Source organism: Seriola dumerili, unplaced genomic scaffold (assembly GCF_002260705.1).
Source record: "Seriola dumerili isolate Sdu_G_001 unplaced genomic scaffold, Sdu_1.0 BDQW01000088.1, whole genome shotgun sequence".
NCBI classification, from domain to species: Eukaryota; Metazoa; Chordata; class Actinopteri; order Carangiformes; family Carangidae; genus Seriola; species Seriola dumerili.
The window spans coordinates 11,985,432-12,005,894 of record NW_019174343.1 but is presented as its reverse complement, the minus strand read 5'-3'; the positions used below and the strand labels follow the sequence as shown (position 1 = coordinate 12,005,894).

At 40.7% G+C, this 20,463-nt stretch overlaps 2 protein-coding genes across 6 annotated transcripts in view; one reads left to right on the top strand and one right to left on the bottom strand.

Annotated features, from left to right (window-relative positions):
• The first annotated feature begins 9,552 nt into the window (after positions 1 to 9,552).
• Positions 9,553 to 15,673, top strand: LOC111221795 (twist-related protein 2-like). Of its 2 annotated transcripts, none has more exons than XM_022745358.1 (2): positions 9,553 to 10,703; positions 15,597 to 15,673. In XM_022745358.1, exon 1 carries the CDS (start codon positions 9,790 to 9,792, stop codon positions 10,360 to 10,362), a length of 573 nt encoding a protein of 190 aa, XP_022601079.1. In that variant the 5' UTR covers positions 9,553 to 9,789; the 3' UTR covers positions 10,363 to 10,703; positions 15,597 to 15,673. The 2 variants fall into 2 exon arrangements, with proteins under 2 accessions (XP_022601079.1, XP_022601081.1); XM_022745360.1 differs by lacking the exon at positions 15,597 to 15,673 and adding an exon at positions 12,062 to 12,114.
• A 1,202-nt stretch (positions 15,674 to 16,875) lies between these two features.
• Positions 16,876 to 20,463, bottom strand: part of LOC111221781 (histone deacetylase 7-like) — a 43,913-nt gene continuing 40,325 nt past the window's right edge. For all 4 annotated transcript variants that reach the window (XM_022745334.1, XM_022745337.1, XM_022745336.1 and 1 more), the window contains 2 exons: positions 19,492 to 19,639; positions 16,876 to 19,386 (listed from right to left, as the gene is read on the bottom strand). In XM_022745334.1, coding sequence (XP_022601055.1) covers positions 19,344 to 19,386; positions 19,492 to 19,639 — 191 coding nt within the window. In that variant the 3' untranslated portion in view covers positions 16,876 to 19,343. The remainder of the gene's footprint in view (positions 19,387 to 19,491; positions 19,640 to 20,463) is intronic.

The following is a 20,463-nucleotide window of genomic DNA, read 5'->3' as shown; positions in this document are numbered from 1 at the left end:
CGGGTCAGGAGGGTCAGTGTTGGGCATTAGAGTGGGATTTACGCCATGAGAGGAATGAACTTTTTTTTCCCACCCACCCGAACCACATTTATGACGAAAAAACACCCCACAGCATTGCAATCGCAACAGCAAATGCAGACCAATAACCTGCACTTTGAAGTCTGGCAATTATTCCATCCATCCACATTTTTATTTTATCCCTCAAAGGGAAGGTGGGGGGTGGGTGCGGAGAGTTTTTAGTGTATGATTTTGTTGAAGCAGCCGCCTGATAGAGGGACTTTGAAGTTGATGTGAAAAATGTGTGACTGAATTATTACTGCGCTATCAGTGTTTGGTGTGTTATAACTTATTGAGAGATTAATGTATCAGGTGAAAAGTGTGTCTCTTAAGTCCATCCTGGATATGTTGAGGAAAAACTCTTGCTATGCTAAGTAGTGAGGAAAGTGATTCTGGCACAGTGCTTCATTATTTACTAGAAAGATCAGTAACTTTGATCCTTAAGAAGCCACTATCATTATTTCACTTTCTTTGTTGCTTTCCTGCATCCTTCCTCTGCGTTTTAAGGACATTTTTGGTGGTACTTATATGTTAATTGCGTTACACTGGTTTGTTTGTAAGCCCCCAGAGTCTCATTGCATCAAGGTAATTGCAATGTTGTGGTTAAATCACCATGGCAACATTTTTTATCTGGCCGTTATAAACTTCGACATTAAGAAACTGAAAAACAATCCGGCTCACTTTCCACTGAGCAAGCTGGGGGCTTTGGAACCAAATGCGTCCTATTAAGTTTATACACCATCCTGTAAAACGTGTGTGTGTGTGCGTGTGTGTGTGTGAGTGTGTATGTGTGTGTGTGTGCGTGTGTGGTATGTAAAGAGAGGGAGGGCTCTTGTTTTATTCAATTATGGGACTCCTTTCTACTCAAATCAAGGAAGGAAGTTGTCTCAAGTGTTGACTGGCAGTCTGGCAGAGTGCGGTGAGACTGGAAACAATAGTTTAAACATTCAAACAACACAAATATCCTAAACATCCTGTACAATTGGATACTAAAGAGCAGCTGAATCAAAATTTGTAACAAACAACCTACAGGGGAAAATATTCCTTTGTGCTGAACACACACAAACTTTTTCAACGAATGATGTCAGAATCCAAGTATCTTAAATTATTCATGGAGGACACAAACACACTGCAAACATCCACCTGTGCACTCTCAGACCTGTTCATGCGAACTTGCTGACACGTTAAAACGAGCAGTTACAGAAAGGTATTCACCATTTATCATCAGTTCATATGACACACTGGTGGAAGAAGCACTGATGTCTTCCACTCACATAAAAGTGAAAACACCACACCATCTTTTACAGTTAAAAGTCCTGCATTCATAATTTTCCTTAAGCAGAACTACAAGAGTATTAGCAACTAAATGTCCCATGGTGGACTGTAGCTAAGTGCATTAACTGAAGTAAACAATTTTGAATGCTTTTACTTTTATATACTTTTAACTATTTCTATTTTATGCTACTTTACCCTTCAACTCCGCTACATTTCAGTGGGAAATATTGTACTTTTTACTCCTTTAAATTCATTTGACAGCTTTAGTTACCAGATACCTTTCAGATCAATATTTTACATACCAAAAATATCGTCCATATTTAAGATATGCTGCAAACAAAAATGGTGCAGACTACCTGACACAATATGAGGATATGAAGCAGTTCAAGTTTTACTTCACCTCGACCACCTGCAGCACTGACTTACTTCTTACATGCATAAATTATAATGATCCAATAATATGATATCACACCACTAACAGGGGCCTGTCTGCGTAATTAGTACTTTCGCTATAAGTCCACTTCATTGCTAATTCTTCTTTTACTTCAGTTTTGAATGCAGGACTCATGATGTGATATTTGATATTTTCATAGTATGGTATTATACTTTTACTCCTTTAACAGATTTGAATTGTCCCTCCACCACAGCTGTAAACACTCTGTGGTGGGTATTTGCAGTTTATCATCGGGTTATAAATAAGCAGTGGTGAAGAAAGCATCAAGATCTTTTATTCATGTCAAAGTAACTATACCATACTATCAAAATATTTATTACATGTAAAAGCACATAAGTATCAAGAAGTAAAAGTACTCCTTATGCAGCAGAATGGCAGAGTATTATCTTGCACTACTTTACTATTACTATTATTGATAATGATGCATTATTGCAAAAGCAGTATTTTATTGTTGTGGTTTATTTTAACTACGTTATATAATTTTGAGTAGTTTAACGTATTGTAAACTAGTGTCGCTGTATGAAGCAGCTTAAACTGGAAATACTCATTTTGTTACTTTTGAGTACTGATAAAAAGTGAAGAGGGATTCACAGCTTCGTGTCTGTGGTGCGTGCTGGCTAACGTTTTCAATTGCGAAATATGAACATTGGTATTAATAATACAAAAATGAAACATTTGATCTAAAAAAAGAAGCGTCAGGAGGGAAAAAAGCTAAATGAAAAGCAAACATCTTGAATTGGTCGAGAACCAGATGGCCTCTTTGACATTAAGAAGCCGCTTTGGCATTTTAAGAAGGCAGTCCCAGAATGATTTCCGAGGAACTTCCGCAAAGCGTGGTACAAAGCCCACAGATATTTAAGCAATATCCATAGCAATTTACTGTTTTATTTACAAACTGAAACATATGTTTCTAGACCTTTGCAGCCCCCCTCCCCTCCCGTCTCTCCTATTACCACATTGATTTACTGCTGCAGCATTTCTCCCACACTATTTGCTTTTTCTTTCCCTTTCTTTTCCCCTGTTTCTCTGCATCTCTGTATCATCATCTCCCATCACTCATCAGTCAGTCAGACTCCTGCCTGTTGACAGCACAGTAGATGCTCTACCTTTGCACTCAGCTATTGTTTTCCCCTCTCTGATTCTTGCATTTCTGTGTGCGATGCTGCCTGTGCCTCTGGGACCACTGCGAGCTCGCATCTGAAACATTTTAGAGAGACACATATTTGCTGTTTTAGAGCACAAAGGGATATGCCATGGCAGAGGCTGTTTGAAGTGGCTTCACAGGGGGAACCAGAACCAGAGCGAGGGATTTGAGAAACCATAAAGAAACGTTAGCGCAATGTAACTTTGGTAAGGTCATCTAATCTAATGGAAGTGGGGATTGATTCAATGTGAAGGCGTTCCCCTTTGAAGCCGGCTCTGTTGATGTTTCTAATGCAACAGCTCTGTTGTAGAAACGCAGCACTCCTCTCTACCTTGCAGACTGTGCTGCACTGTCCGTTTGACAGGACTGGATGCGTGATAGTGTCTAATCCTGCAGATCCCAGGTTGACACTGCCTCCAGTAGCCAGCGTTTTAAAGTGTGAGGTTGAAGACAGCAGTGTTTGACTGCCTGCCATGCTCCTTATGTAAAGAAAATGATTTGTGGTGTGGGGTTTTCTTACAAGGAGCCTTGTTCATGGAGGGCCAAAAAGGTGTCTCATCGCTATTTTAATTTCCAGATATTCTGATAAACTGCAATCCATACAGTGATGTTTGGTTGACCTTGTTATGAATATATATTTCACATATGGTGAATGGCCATCATCATCATCATCATCATCATCATCATCATCATCATCATCATCATCATCATCATCATCATCTCCCTCTCTCTTTTTCCTGTTGTCATTGTTCAGGTGAACAAAGGCTTTATGAAGGCTCAGCAATAGTCTTGTGGCTTGATAAGCTCATCTCTGAAGTTCACGCTGAAACAGGATTTTCCAAGCCGAGTGGACACGTGGTCTGCTCTGATCTGCTGACTCACTGAAAGTCTTATTAGTGTTTACAAAGAAAGTAAACCTAACATGTTGAATCTGAGCAGCTGAGTCAGCAGTCGACTTTATGACTTTCATGTGATGATTTTCTATATATAGTGCTGGATAACATCTCTGTCTTTCTGCCTTGCTGATTAGACTCAGCAGGATGAACTTTTACTGAGAGCAGTTTTACGTTTATCGAATGGATTCTGATAAACACGCAAAGGTCGTTGCTTTTATCTGACATTACTGCTTGTTTATAACATCATGTTTAATGTATGTTGTTTAATTCTGTGTTACTGAAAAACTTCATACAGAAACTTGGGCACCACTTCTAATAAGAAACCACTTTATAAAGAGTTGTGGCCAGCCTAATAGCTGTGTTAATGGTTAATAAATAATTTACTGCTACTTTATGATCATATGATTTTTGATAAGAAGAACTTTTGGGTTGCCAGGTTGTTACTGATTGAGCCGTATGACCACTTATCATCTGGAAAGAGTTGCAGGAGGATGTGGAGCCTGTCTATTTATTACTTATTAAACATTTATTAATGACATGTTGATATTTATAACGACATTACTACCACATTACTACTACCAAAAAGAAAGAGTAAACACCAACAACATTTTATTTAAAAACATAAAAAGACTTATGAGCAGTATGTAAACATTTGATAAATGGTTTACACATTAAAATGTAGTTTTAAGCAGCTTTAATGTATTTGTTAGCAACTATGACCTCTCCTGTGGCTGCCCATAGGTGGAGGCTGGTGTATAAACATAAAATGATGAACATCACATATTCTAATGATGTAAAATTTGACATTGTAGGAGAAGTTACAGTTGTTGATTATATCATCAGGATCCATGATGATGATGAATCATGATCAATAAAACACTTAAAATATCCTTATATTTGTTTATAGCTACATTATAATGTGTTATAAAGCATTTACAAGTTTTTTTAAATACTGCTTACAAATGCACTTGGCAACTCAAAAGTTGTTTTCATTAATGACTTAAAATCGGTCAGGTAACACTGAAACATCATGCACTGATCTTCCCTGGACGTCCCATGATGAGCCATACGAGTCTTCATCAGCCTAACCTGCTGCTCAGTTTACACCAGCCCAGCATGCTGTATCCCCAGCTCAGCTGTGAGCTCCATTGGGACTGTTTGTAATGTGCCATGGATGGACCCCAGGACTTAAACGCTGTAATCAGAGCCAGAGCAGGATATTGGCTAAATTACACATGAAAGCAGGGACATTCAAGGAAGCATGAGCACTAAATATTATGATAAATTACGGCCTAATACGAGAAGATAAATCACAGCTAAACAAGAATAATACAGGCTTACACGCAGTGGGGGAAGGAAGTGTTTTTAATGCAAAATTGTGGTTTTCAATGTGAAAAACACATATGTTACAGGCATCTGACAAAACCGTCACCTTTCAAGATCTCTTTAGTGACTGTTCTAGAGCTTTCGATCATATCACATGATCTTCATCAGCATCACCTCATCAGACAGAGCTCGTCAGTTGATGGAACTGTAGATTGTCTAATTTCCTTTTTATCCGATTTAAAAGCCCATGGAAATGTAAAAAAAAAACACAAAAAAAAACCTTGCAACCTGCAAAATTACATTTTGATTCAAATACTGTGATTGATTCACCGAGCTACAGTTTATCACTGGTTTCCAGCTCAAACCAGTAAGAGGAGCAGAGAAAAAAAGACAGAAATCTCTCTTGTGAAATAACCAAAACTTTGTCAGACAACTTTGGCAGAAAGCTAGAAATTTAGGAAAAAGCTGATTAAGAAAATTAGTTCTCAGGGCCTTTAAGGACATCTCGTCAATGCTGAAATATTAGTGATGTAATGCAACTTGGAGTATCTTATAAGTTATAATTTTCTTCGGTGCACCCTGTGTTGGCCAGTTCTTTCAAACTCACTTTGAAATATAATCAATAATATATAATCAATATAATAAATAGGAATAGTTTCTCATTCTGTGAAATCTGAATATTCACTTTCTTGTTGAGAGCTAGATGCGAAGATCTTTGCTGCTTTCATATTTGTATGGTAAATATGATTCTATAGTTAGCAGCTGGCTAACTTAGCTCAGCGTACACACTGTAAACAGGGAGAAACAGATGTTCTAGTGTGTAATATAAAAGTGTAAATGGTCGTTTTTACACTTTTCTGTGGGGGAATTTTAGAGGTGCTGGTTGGTGGATTTTGTTACCTTCTGATAGAGCCAGGCTAACTGTTTCCCTGTGTTTCCAGTCTTTATGCTAATCTAAGCTAACCAGCTGCTGGCTGTAGCTTTATATTTAGCGAACAAAGTTTGGAGTCGTATCAATCTTCTCATCCAGCTCTTGGCAAAAAAAAGTGAATATGAGTATTTTGCAAAATGTTGAACTATTCCTTTAATTTAACTGACCATCAACCAGGAAAGGCAGGTGAAGACTTGATTCTGTTCAAAACAAAAAACATTGTGCTCATTAGTTTGCAAGACGTCTGCCCCCCTTTCACCCCACCCAGTTCCATCCACACTAACCCCCACCTAGCATGCACCTTCACCCCTCAGCTCCCCACCCCCCACCCCCAACTCCCCCAACTCCCCCATCACGCTCCTCCCGAACCCCTCTAAGTGGATACCCCACAGGAAGGGCTTCTCCAGGGGGGAAATGGGTCCCAGATGTCTGCCTTTGTGCCACTATAGGCTCCTAGGGAGGGATGGAGCAGTGGAAGGATGGGTATGATGGGGGGAGAGGGCGTAGTGCGCTGTGTGCAAACATTAATAACGGCAGCCGGGAGGGTGAAGAAACTCCCAGGGTGAAGGTGAGGGGGAATTTAATGATTGGCTCCTTTTGTTGAGCCAGTGTGGATTTCCAAACACATCAGTTATGATTGGTCATCCTGCTGCTCTCCTACCAGCTGAGTACGTCACTGCAGAGCTTCGACCTTTTGGTGTATGACGGTAATTGAACTGACTGCATTACGAACTTAAAGAAACTTTTTTTTTCTGAACTTCAAAGATTCAACATGGCCGCTTTTCAGTGCTGTATTTCAGTCAGGACCAAACCATATGGTGTAGAGACAGAAATAGACAATACATCGGTCTTCTTTGATATCCAACCTCCAACCCCCTGTGTGTGTGTGTAAGCCTATATATATTGATATATATTGATATGTGTATGATCTGTTTTCAGCTCCAGAAAGGGTAAATTACGACCCCCATGGAAATAAAATGAAGAGGAGAGCAGGACCTGAGTGTTTAGTGAAACATTATGTCAAGACTCTGACAAGGAAATGAAATGTGCAACATCAATCAGCTTATGAGGACAGAGATCAAACGAGCCTCCACACTCCTGCATCTGGTTCTGTTTGGACAGCCTCACTTTCCCCCCCTTTTCTCCCTCTCCTTTCTTCTCCTTTTCTTTTCCCCTTTTCCCATTCTTCTCCCATTCTCTCTCTCTCTCTCTCCCTCTCTCTTTTTTCTCCCCTTCTGTTCTCCTATGTGCCACGACATTCCTGTTGGCCAACTCGCTTCGTTAGCTCATTTTTTCCATGATGGTGGCACACAGCCACGCTTTCTCTAAAAGGTAAGCGGCAGCTCCCGAGATTAGCCTCAGCAACAATGACTTTCCTGTCCCTCCGCTGTCTCCACCAGAGCTCCCAATAAGCCCTGGTTCTAATACCAGTTAATCCTGGAGCTGACTTGGCTTGTTATGTAAATACAACCTCGTATAATTCATTGTCTCTGTCCACGGGCTTGCTTTGATGGCCAGATGAATTTTTTTTTTCTTCTGAGTTGATTGAACCCAACTGGGATCAAGCTACTTTCCGTTCAACGTCGCTCTCTGAATGAAATGTAAACCAGTGCAATCACGGGGCTCATCAAAAATCTTCTGAACCGCTCTCTGCACATACGGCCCTTCAAATGCTGCAGCAATCACACCCAAATTGTTGGCTAGAAGCTGTCAAGCAGCGTGTGGAGAATCATATGAGATTTAGTTACAACTCATGAAAGGTTTGTTGGTAAATAATACCAGTTTCTGGTAGAATTCCTCTCCGCGTCTTCACATAGTAACATCTCAGGACAGCGACTGAATTCAAATCAGTTTTGGAAACATGAAAGCTGTAATGACTCTTCTACAAAGATATGTTTAGAAGTATTCACATTTAAAGGCTTCTATTAACTATGCTGTCATCAAAAAGTACAAAATTTCTGCAAACTTAGAGCAGCGGAAAACTCCCCACAAGATTTCTCTGCAGTGATCCACACATGAGTCACGCATGTTGTGACGCATGAAGATATAAATGGACACAATGTTGGGAAACTGATTGGGATTTGATGGTAGATTTACGCAAGACTTAGTCATTTGTTCAATCCTTGGGTTGTTGTACCTTTGTTGTCCGAGGTCAGATTGAGCAAACATGAGCTGCACATTGTCATTTTCTCAAGAAGAACCTGCCCGCTGTGTCATGACTGCAAACGTGTAGAAAATGTGTTTAAGTGGCTGCAGACCCAGATGGGCTCACCGTGTGAAGGTGGAACATGTGTCGGCTCTGCCTCGAGGCCATGGATGGCACAATTAGGTGCTCTCTCACCTCTGCAGACTGAGGTCACTGGGCCACTGAGGTCAGGGGTTATTTAGGGTCCTGTCTGCACTCCCTTCCTGATCCACCACAGAGGAGAAGGACAGCTGACGTCAGCAGTGATATCGGAGGTGTTTATTCATTAAGAACTTTTTCTAAAACAAACACTGGTCTGCTGTTGAGAGTGGTGTTTTGGTAATTCATTGTACATGAGTGTCTCAGAGACAGTGATGTGTCAGGAAAAAACTCATCTTGTGAAATTCTTTCCAATATGCATGCTTTCACAAGCTCACATTTTCTCTCAGATCTGCTTAAAGTTGCTGCGGCCAAACAGATTTATGAACAATCCTTTTTTTGATTTGCAGGACTTTACCATCTGTCATGGCAAAATGTAGAATTTATGTCATTTATAAATGTAAATTCCACACCAGTAAGTGCAATATATAACCCATAAATCCTCCCTCGGTCTTTTAATCTGCATTATTTTCATTGACTTGGTCAGCATTGTGGTTCCATGGTTTAACAGATTTGTTTTTATAGTGTTTGGTTTATCAGCATAGTAAGGATCATGGCAGAGAAACGTTAGTGCGAACTCAGTTGTTCTCATGTTAAGGAGAAATGAAAAACGTTTAGCACTACATCAGCTCCTATGATTTATGATTGTTATGTTGCACACTTGTTGTAAAATTTGGTGTTAAGAATATGTAATTATGAAAATATCACATAAGGAGTAGTCAGCATTAAAGCTAATACTCATGGCTGATGGAAATAAAAGGCTTAGACTGATTTCTGTACTGATAACGAATTGATGAACGAGAATGCAGACACGAGGCTGCATGTGGACTGACGCTCCAGCCCAAATCTGGAACCCATAAAGCCTCAGACATCTCTGCAACATTAGACACAGCACTTCTTATTGGCTGAGAGCGCCACTTACCCCCTTACTCTATCGCCCGCCCAGATAACATTCACTTCCTGCTTTCCTGCCTATCTCAGGCCGGACCACGCCCTCTGGAAGTCCGTGGAGCCAATGAAAAGTACTCGCAGGCCCCGGGTTAGCGTTTGGGTATAAAAGAGGTAGAGGTGGACCTGCCTGTCAGATGGTTTGTTGTTGTTCTGTCTGCCAGGTTGAGAGGGGAATGTGAAAGTGAGAAATTTAACAAGGTAACCGGGGAAACAGGACAGCCAGAGCAACGTCCAATCCGATGGAGCTTCAGCAGCCATAACTTTGTTTGACGGAGGACCAGAGTTTTGTTGCACAAGCTTGTCAAGCTCAGGTTTGTTGAAGCTATCAGCAGGGGTAAGCAGGTGAAAAAAAGAGCCGTACAACGTCCTGTCTCTGCAGTGGAGTGTAGAAAGTCTTTTGTGGACAGTACAATGAGAGAAGAGGTGTCCTGCACCAACTCCCCTGAAGGAGGGCTGGGGGCCAGCGAAGAAGAGCTGGAGAGGGGATCGAAGAAGACCCTTCAACCAGGAAACCGAAAACGTTCCCCTTACCCCAAGAAGGACAGCCTCGGTCAGGCAGAGGAGAGCAGCACCGGCAGCCCCAACAGCCAGCTGCCATCTGGACCGAAGAGGTTGAAGAAGAGCCCTTCCACAGTCGTGTCATTGGCCCCAACGTCGCTGGGCCCCAGGCCAGAGCAGCCCTTCGAGGACCTCCACTCTCAGCGCGTCATAGCCAACGTGCGAGAGCGTCAACGCACTCAGTCTCTGAACGACGCCTTCGCCTCTCTACGCAAGATCATCCCCACGCTACCTTCAGACAAGCTGAGCAAGATCCAGATCCTGAAGCTAGCCTCGCGCTACATCGACTTCCTCTACCAGGTGCTGCAGAGTGACGAGATGGACGCCAAGCTGGCCAGCTGCAACTACCTGGCCCACGAAAGACTCAGCTACGCCTTCTCTGTCTGGAGGATGGAGGGGGCCTGGGCCATGTCTACTAGCCACTAGGACCCCCTCAAACTTTTCTCCTAAATCCTCTCGTGTCCACATCTCCACCCCACTGCCTCTGTCTGTGTTTACGCCATTTCCTGACCTCTGAACCTCTGAATTCATGTCTTCTGGTCTGATCTTTATCTTTTCATCTCAAACCTTTGCATACATTTCTCACTCTGCTCAGTCTCAGTGCTCCATAATGTTTCACTCCATTAACATCCACTAATATCCATAGTTGGATTATGTGCAACTAAAACCTCTTGCAGTTCACTCTGTTTCCCTCCATTGTTTCCACTTCCCCTGTCGGTCCCACAGTTTAGTCCAGTGCAACAAGACGCTCCACTGCAGCCCCTCAGGTATGGACACAACTTACAAACACACACACACACACACACACACACACACACACACACACACACACACACACACACACACACACACACACACACACACACACAATACATAGTGTTGTGCAGATACATGCAAGAACAGATACAGAAATCATAAATACAAACACGCACTTCTGTGTTCTCCATATCACCAGCACATGGACATGAACAATCTGTGTTGGTCTTTATTTTCACGTTCAAAATAGTTCTTCAGTACAGTATTTTACATTAGCCTTTCAGCTCAACAAATAAATAACAACAAACAAAATAAGATTAAATAAAAAGCATCCACAAATGTGTGCTGCTCATTTGTTCAAAGGAATCTTATTGAAAATAGATTAAATCCATAAATGCTCTAAATTTTAACTTTATAATTTATTGTGAGAAAATGCAGCACTGAAGTGAATTAATTCTGTGATCATCTATAAAGTTCAACAGGGAAACAAAAACTGTGAATAAAGTGAAATGAAATGTATCTATGAACAAATTATAAAAAACCTCCATAGAAATGGCGTCTTTTTCAATTTGTCGAGTTTTAGTTTTTTAAATTCAAAATTTCTTTGCTAATATGAAAAAAATGTGTTCCATAATATTTTATAAAAAGACTTGTCTTTCAGTTAATTGAATAAAAATGAGAATAAGTTATAACTTATCTCCAACAATTCTATGAAACAAAATTATTTTCAATTGTTCACTGATCACTACAACTGCTCCACATTTTTATTTTGTAAAGTGTAATAATGTGCTGTGAATTGTTGAATTGCTGATGTTTAGTTGTTTGTTGTTACATTAAACATAAATGTTATGTTGCTCAGACAACACAAAGTTTTCACATAAATCAAGCATTGGGTCTGTGTCAGCTGGTGCAAATTATTCTGCCATTTTGGGTGGGAATGTTGCAAGAAAAAAAGTTCTCAATCTCAGGAGACCATTCTTGTCAAATAAAAGTCATCTAGACATATTGGAAACAGTAAAAACCAGATTCAAACAAACTTAACTCGTAATATACAGCTAATCTATCATGTCAGACTGCAGAACAAAATGCGTCATATTACATTTTAAAAATTAAAAAAGTGATCAACAAATGAGAAATAATAAGTCATTTTAAAATCAGATTGCAAAGTATTAAAACATTAGTAAAAATACATAAAACAAATGTCTGTAAATTCTGTGAATTCTCTTCACACATTTAATTTACGAGCAAACCTCGGCCTACACGTTTATGAACCTTTCTCTCCTCGTATATACATCAAGAATAAACCTCCATGGATCCCAAACACTGATCAACATGAACGACTCCTCTTTAAAAATATGTTTCCCCACAGTGCCAACACTGAAGCCAGAGCCTCAACAAATAACATGAACAACAAGACTTGGCACGATAAATGCAACGACTTAGCTCAAACCTAATCAAAGGTAGAGTATAGATTTACACAGAGCTTCTCTGAGCGCCTTGGTTATTTCACTTTATTAACTAAAACGAACTAACAGCACATTATCATGGTAATCTAAACTGTGCTGCTCCAGTGTTTGACAGACCTCTGATGTATTTAAGACAAATGTTTTCCTCCAGAATCTGTGGGATCGACTTCACACAGGGTCTGTTTTTTTTCAGCCGTTTTAACAGACACCAGATTCCTGCACAGGTACAGCATGAAAGGAGGAAAAGAAAGGGAGGGTGAAAAAAAAGTGTGGGCACATCTCTCTCTCTCTCTCTCTCTCTTGCTCTCTCTCTCTCCCTGCAGCCTTGCCCTCTCTCCTCAGGATCTTGTATCGTGCAATCAGGCCCCGCCGGGGCCCAGACAAGCAGGAACCTTTAGATTGGAAACAGTTGTGAGGTATTAGGAAGGTGTGTGTACCAGGGTTAGGGTCAGGCACATGGGCCTGTGTGTGTCAGCGCATGTGCATGTGCATGTGCATATGCACTGGTGTGTATTTGTGTGTATGTGTTTGTAGTGGGCTTTAATTAGCTTGTGCATGTATGTGTGTGTGTGTGTGTGTGTGTGTGTGTGTGTGTGTGTGTGTGTGTGTGTGTGTGTGTGTGTATGTATATGTGTGTGCGTGTGTGTGTCTGTGTGTGTGTGTGTGTGTATGTGTGTGTGTGTATGTGTGTGTGTGCGTGCGTGCGTGTGTTTCTATCTGAACACATCTGTAGATTAGTAAACAGGAATATGCTTACAGATGTTGTTTCAGCGATTTTATCTCACTCATCTCCTGGTTTTAGTTTGATAAGACTTAGAGTTACATTTCTGCAAGGAGGCATCTAGGAAGTCCTTCAAAATAAAATGCCAACATAAATTATAAGTATTTAATGCAAAAAGAGTGATGGGTTGGTAGATGACAAGGTGCAGAGACCGTGTAGAGATGACTGTGTGTTGCTGTGCTGGAAGGAATACACACCTTTGATCAGCTAGATGACAGGTCAAGGTAAACACATAACAAACAGACACACACAGCTCTGTGAGCAGATTACAAGCACATTATACACTGTGCAGGAATCAGTGACTCACACATAATACTACAAGTACAACATCCTATACATTACACTGTCCAGACACACACACACACACACACACACACACACACACACACACACATGCAGCCGCCAGCCATGTGCACACTCCAGGTGTTCCACTCTGCGCTATTATCAAACCTCCAGCGGCCTCTGCAGCAGACGTCGAGGGCTCCAGTCAGCGCTGTGGATGGAAAGCCAAGGCCCCAGCACGTGGAGCCGAATGTCCTTGAACACAACGCGGTAGTTATTACCCACCACTTTGCCTGCTCTGCCTGTTGTCATCAGCTCTGCAGGGGCTGCCGCAGAAAGTGCCAGAAACCCGAGGCCTGGTACTGACCTGAACATTCAATTCTAAAGGAGCAGATGAGGTTAGAGAGAGTCAGGCAAACTTCAAAGACAGAGTCTGCATGCATGTGTGAGTGTGTGTGTGGTGTTTTTTCTTTTTTAAACAGCAAGCATATTTAAGAACGTTGCACAGTCTGTCACTCTTACATGTGAATACAGTGTGCAGAATATCAAGGATGTCATCAAAATGCTGAGTAGCAGCCTCTGAAGTTTTCTGAAAGCTGAAAAACCCTATAATCATGAAAACACTTCACAATAAGTGTCTATTTTTTTTTCTCTATAACCGAGTCAGTGATTTAATTCAGTGGCAATTCCTCAGGCTGTAATTTGTGCTGATGAATTAGATGGCAGTAAATTGCAAAGTGTTCCTGTTATTTTTCCAACACAGTTTTTTTTTTTTGTACTGAGGAGATAGGTAGATAATTGGTTTTACCTGACTTCACACCATCAGTGTACTTCAGGGAAAATACAAGTTTCCTCTATATTTTCTGCTTTATGTGTAGAAAAGCCCAGAAATATTTTCCTTGAGAGGCTGTAGCATGCACACACACTAACATGAATGCACTGCGGACAGGTCTGAGCATTTTGATGAGCATGATTTCATGACATGTGGGTGTCTGGCTCAGCATGTGACTTTCAGAATGAGAGGATTGTTTTGTTTGAGTTGGAAAAAAACAATACTCTCCCTTCTGTTTATACTATAATCAAAATGCCTGTCACTGCTCTTTCCTCTGCCGGAACCTCTGGCTCTGCTGCGTCCATGTGTGTGCGTGTGTGTGTGTGTGTGTGTGTGTGTGTGTGTTTCTTTTACAGTTTGGACTGACCAGCTGTTGGACGCTCTTCTGTGCATATTAAATCTCTGGCTTTCACTCTGGACTGATTTGGGACCAGATGTAAAGTCCTCTGCGGCTCATCTGCGTTTTTAAAAGCCCCATCCAGAAGTTGTGGCTTCTGATAGTCATCTTTATTTTTAGAGAGCCAAACTATGAGCTGAGCGCAGGTGGGAGGGTTTTGTGTGTGTGAGTGTGTGTGTGTATTGATGTGTGTGTGTTTGACTACTGCATGCATATGTGCTTGTTTGTATGTGTTGGCCTTCCTCAGGCAGCTGCAGGGATAGAGGGCCATGGGGGAATGACTTCTGGTTTGACACGTAGGCAACAAAATGCCACATAACTGAAGTTCAAAATGCATCAGGGTCTTTCAAACATTCACGCACACATGTACAATTCACAGAAACAAAAAAAAAAAGACATTTATGATTTAAAATAAAAGATCAAATCATTTTTAAAGTGTAAAATAAAAAGAAATGCTCCCAAAAAAACCTAGAGAATTGTTTTTTTAATGAATATCCCTCATGTTCAGGTGGGCAATCTGAATCCAGGGCAGAACTGGCAGACGCCGCCAATAAAAACTAGGGTGCAGAGAGGTAATTACCGAATGTAAATACATTGAATGGCTACTGCAGAAAATATGCAGACCACAAGCAGTATCAAAAATGAGGTTTGATTATATGAAAACCTTTAGGATTGAGATGAATACAACAGAATACCGCTTTACCATTACAGAAAAAAAAAAAAAAAGCTTTTCTGTCAATTAACACATTCATGCTTTTATGGCATAATGAAAGTCATGTGATGGGACGACACCCACAAACATACGTGTTTGCTGGACTGGTTGTTTCTCTCAGCACAGAAAAACACAGTGTCATTAAGGAGGAGTGAGAGCGGGCCAGATGAAATGTTTGCTTGTTAAAACAAGAGAAGTTGACGTTAGAGAGCTGTAGACATTTTTCCACTTTCCACTAAACAGAAGTGTTTGTTTGTTTGTACACAGATTTTATAACCCCAACACACAACTCAAAGACTTTCACTGGATTTTTTTTTTTATTTTATTTTTGCACATGCAGGCCTACGCCACCGCTTCAGACTGATACATGTCTTCTTATCTGAAATGTGTTATGCTGAGTGATGTTAACTCATCTGTGTTTCTCATCTCTGCAGAAAACCCACAAATGGAAAATTCTCGACACTCAAAGTAGAAATTTGTTCCTGCCTCACCAGCCATCCCCGCTTTTTTTTTTTTTTTTATCTTTAAAAATTTTTTTTTCTCTTTCTCCGGACACGTGCTCGACTCATGACACTGAGATGTATTCTTGACTGTAACTGTTTTCGCTGAGTGTTTCTGAAACACTGCTGAGGAGACGTGACAGTCCAGTCAAGCGCTGAACATTTTGAATGATGAAAACAAGAAAAAAACAAACCAACTAATAAACAAACAAACAGCTGGCCTGCGGTGACAATGAAACAAAATGGCTGCTGGTTCGAGTGCCTTGGGTAACACCATGATAACCATCATCCACCCGACTCTTCACATCGGATGACTCACTGCCAGACAGACATTAAGATGACTAATGATAATGGCACAGTGATGGTTAGAGGGCGGTCACAGCCAATGAATGTTTACAGCTAAAATGCTAATAAGCTAATCGTTCTGGCTCTCAAAACCCCGTCTCGTGGGAAAAAGAAGAGCATGAGGAATCTGACGCAGATCTTCTTCTTTGTTGTGCTGTAGTAACTGGATAGCTTTCTGTGTATTTTGGACTTTTTTTTTTTTTAAGTGTATCTGTTTGTGAATTTGGTGTATGGACACTGTAACTCTGCTAATGCATTATACTTGGCTTTAATGTAAAATGTCCATGGGAAAATGACTTAAACCACTGATCACTACTCAACATTGGGATATTTTTTTACTTCAGTTTTTCTGTTATTAGTGAGCGTAGCAGAAAGTTGTATTTTAAAATGCTAAATCAGTGTTTGTCTGCTATTTCCTGTAGCTTTAAAAATAGCTTTGCAAACTTGACTATTTTCAATAAAGGATGCAAAAAAAAAAAAAAAAAAAAAAGAATCTAAAGTTTCTTGTAAAATTTGCCAAAGTGACGATGATTACAGCCACAGTATAGAGGAATCATTTGTAACCATAACTCGTCTAATTGCTGTTCGCTCATGTTTCTTCTGTATTTGCTTTTGGTCATCTTTATCGTGTCGGCTCCTGTGGACAATAAATATTTTCTTGATGCTGTATATAAGTGCAATATTTTGATAATCAAACGAATAATACATGACATGTCTGCAAGCTATGAGATATGAGAGAAAGCTGTGGGGAATTTGCTGCAATCAAATAATGCAAAATTAACAAGGTTCAAAAGAGAATGCCATTGGAAATAAATAAATCAATAAATCTTATTCAAATGTATATAATTTACCTTTATTAAGGCTTTTTTGGAAACAAAAGTGGTAGAAAAAGACAAAAAACAAAATAAGTCATTATGTACACTGTACAGAAAAAAATCAGTCAGTTCTGATAAAACTGGACTTGGCCTGCAGTTTTAATTAAGATCCCGTTTGTTGATGCTACCTTCATACAGATTGGTCAGCTTGATACTTCAAGGCACATGGGCTGATAATTTGGTCTCTACATACGCATGGGATTAATTTCTCAGATCAAATACAAAAATAAGTCATTAAGACAAAAGATAAGACATGAGATGTGTAAGGTCACTCTCATGAACGCGCTCGTGACGCTACGTAAAGTGACGCTCCTCTGAAGGACTGGAGCTGAAACGGCTCCGTTTTCTCTTGCTGTCATGTGTTTTCACATTTGCATTAGATCAGCAAAGGTTTGACAGGCTTTGAGTTGCATACATCACGCAACATAAAGAAAGAAAAAAAAAGAGCAAACATACTGTATTAAAAAATAACCTATAGCACCATCAAAAGTGTGTTACACATGCAAAGAGCACTTCAAAGACAGAATCTGAAAGTATAAATAGAAGTCATGTAGGTTTTTTTTTTTTTTTTGAGAAATGAATTTGTTTATATATCCATCCTGTGCTTTTGGTGCTGTTCAACTGTTTGGATAGAAAAAAGAAACATTCACAAACTCTTGAAAGTCTTTGAAGTTCTTTAAGCCATGCCAGTCCAGGGACGGCACATTGTTCTCATAAACTTTGGTTGCGCTTAACCTGTGTCCAATTGCATTGTGTGGATATTCAACTATCTCAGTATTATTGCTCCATCCTAACTGCTAAAATGTCCTTGTTTGGTCCGGGCAGCAAAACATCCCAGCATCCTGCTGACAATAAACAGAACAGCACTTCTAAAATGACGAACAAAGGACAGCTCACTTTATCCTTGTTACAAAAGAAAGAAATGTATAAAATAAATTTACAAAATACAGCAGGAATGCTCATCCACAGGTAGAAACACTGGTCCACTTAACAAACATGATCAAAGTTCAAAGTTTAAGACCAAAGTCATTCTGACCCTCCCATCCTGAGGGCATTTTAAGTGCACTTTGTGTGTGTGATTGTCATAAAGTCCATGTGGCTTTGGATGTGAGTCTCATCCAAGATGTCAAAATCAACCTCCTGACAGAGAAGACGTGATCTGCATTTTTATATACAATCATTTCTGAGTGGTCAAGCTGCACTGAGGCATCATGGGTGAATTCTGTCTTTGCTGACATGTATAAAATCTCTTTGAGAGTGACAACTTTCTCCCCTGATATCGATGCTCCAGTGACTAGAGGTATTAGCTCATCATTGTGACTAATGCCACAGATACAAACTACAGTATGTCTATACATTTAAGATGCTCTTCTTCTCTTCTTTCATCTGTCCGCGAGCAATAACAATAACTGCAGCCATCTAGAGCCTTGCTGCATGTGCTCGCCTGACAGGCCAAGAAGAAGAAAAAAAAAAAGAAGAAAGATTTAAGAAAATATGTGGACATACAAAACAATATGAAACATATGTATCTCAGACTTCACTGTAGCTTCACTCTGGATTACTGGATTCGTAAACAAAAAAAAAATCTCATGCTGACATTCACAGAAATGTGTGTCATAGGTCAAATGAATGAATATTCAAATTAATTCAAAATATGAGCAAACGAGATGTTTGATTGTCAATATCCGTCTTCTCCATCTTGTCTATTTCACATTACCATTACAGAACGGTACAGTGCAAAAAAAAAAAAAAATGATCAGAGAAGATCTTTTCCTTCATTGGATCTTTGTCAGCTGCAGACAAATGACATCATCATAGCAGGACACGTTTTAAGTGCAGCGCGGATGTGTCTGCTCTCCTTCACAGGCACGTCCTGTGGGGACGACTCCTTCCGCTCTGAGTGATTGGCTCCAGTAAGCCGAGATGACCTCTGGCCCCCCTGCTTCAAGGTTACAACAGTCCGAGTGGTCACGCGCAGGTCTCGTGGGAGACGTTAACAAGGTGAATGTTTAAAGTCACAGAGCTGTGTGTTCGTGCTACGTCATGCTGGCAGCTCCAAATGCTACAGGAGTGAACATCCTTCATTAGTCTGCCTCTGGCTGTCTTTCTGTTCAACTTTCTCTCAGTCCAGTGTGTGACATCCCCTTCAGGAAGAGCCTGTGGAGGCGTCATGAGAATATGAATGTTGTCCAGGTGTCCAGGTCTGCTGTTGCTCAGTGTGTGTTCGAATCAGAGTGGTTGATCCAGTAGTACTGCAGCCAGTAGTAATGCAGGTGGAGGAGTTTCTGTGAGGCGATGAATACAGTGGTTGAACTGAGGAGGACATCTGGTTCCACTGATGGTCCAAATGTATAGCTCTGTGTGTGTGTGTGTGCATGTGTGAGTGAGTGAGTGAGTGAGTGAGTGAGTGTGTGTGTCCATTGAGACTTGGTTGAACGCAGCTGTCAAGAGAATATTTTTTTCAGAGAGAATCACCTTTCTCTGTCAGTTTATCTGGCTGTTTCCTTAATAAATGAGAGAAGGAGAAATTTTTAAATGTTAAATGTTAAATCAAGTACAGCGTTTTAATTTGTTAAAGCAGAAGTAATCTAATATGACATCATCCTTACCTGTCAGACATGAGAGATCCCATCGACAATGCGGCGATGGCGCTGATGGCCTCGCTGTCCGAGTCTCGTCTCAGCCGTCGTCTCTGGGCTTGCAGGTAGGACAGATCCACAGTGGCGGCCGAATCCTTCACACTCTGCCAGTATTCACCTGCAGGGAGCAAAAGGATGGAAAAAAGGGAGAGAAGGAAGGAAATACGAGAGAGAAAGATTAATGGCCTCAGTCGTTGGTATTTCAGTGTTGTTTTCATCCTGAATGGTTCCTTCAGGGAAAGTGCCTGTGCTGCATTAATAAAAAGCACTACTTGGTGTTTGATCCAGCAGTTGTAGCTGTTTGATCTGAATATAAGCATTGAGTATGATATAAACAGCCCATGGTCTAAATATCCCTGTTGATAATTTCAGAAATGTAAACTCAAATTCAATCTCTCCTCTCAAGGTCTCCAGGCTTGAGTCCTGTGACACACAGTGGAAGTAAAAATCAATCAGTGTTTGCAAATGTGTTCGTCTATGAGCATGTGTGTGTTCTGGCTGTGCATGCAACTCACACATATTTCACCCCGGGTCTAAATTATGGGCTTAACATTCTTGTGGCTTTGCAAATATTTTTAATTAATCTAATTTGGTTGGGATAACATTTGTGTGCAATCAGGAGGGGATGTTGCGAAGGTCGTGTGCCAGAGAAGTGTTTGAAGATAATTGGAGCCAGGGCGGTCCGTATGTGTGTGTGTGTGTGTGTGTGTGTGTGTGTGTGTGTGTGTGTGTGTGTGTGTGAGTGTGCGTGCGTGTCGGTCTGTGTGTGGGACAGCTTGAGGGAGGGATGGGAGACAGGGATGTAAAGGAGGAGAGGTGGACAGAGAGCAGGACCGATAAGGAGACAGAGGGGAGAGATTGCTGAGTGGAGAAATAAAGAGACTAAAGTTGTAGAGAACAGAAATGTGAAGATGAAATTCTGAACAGCTCTTAGAAACACAG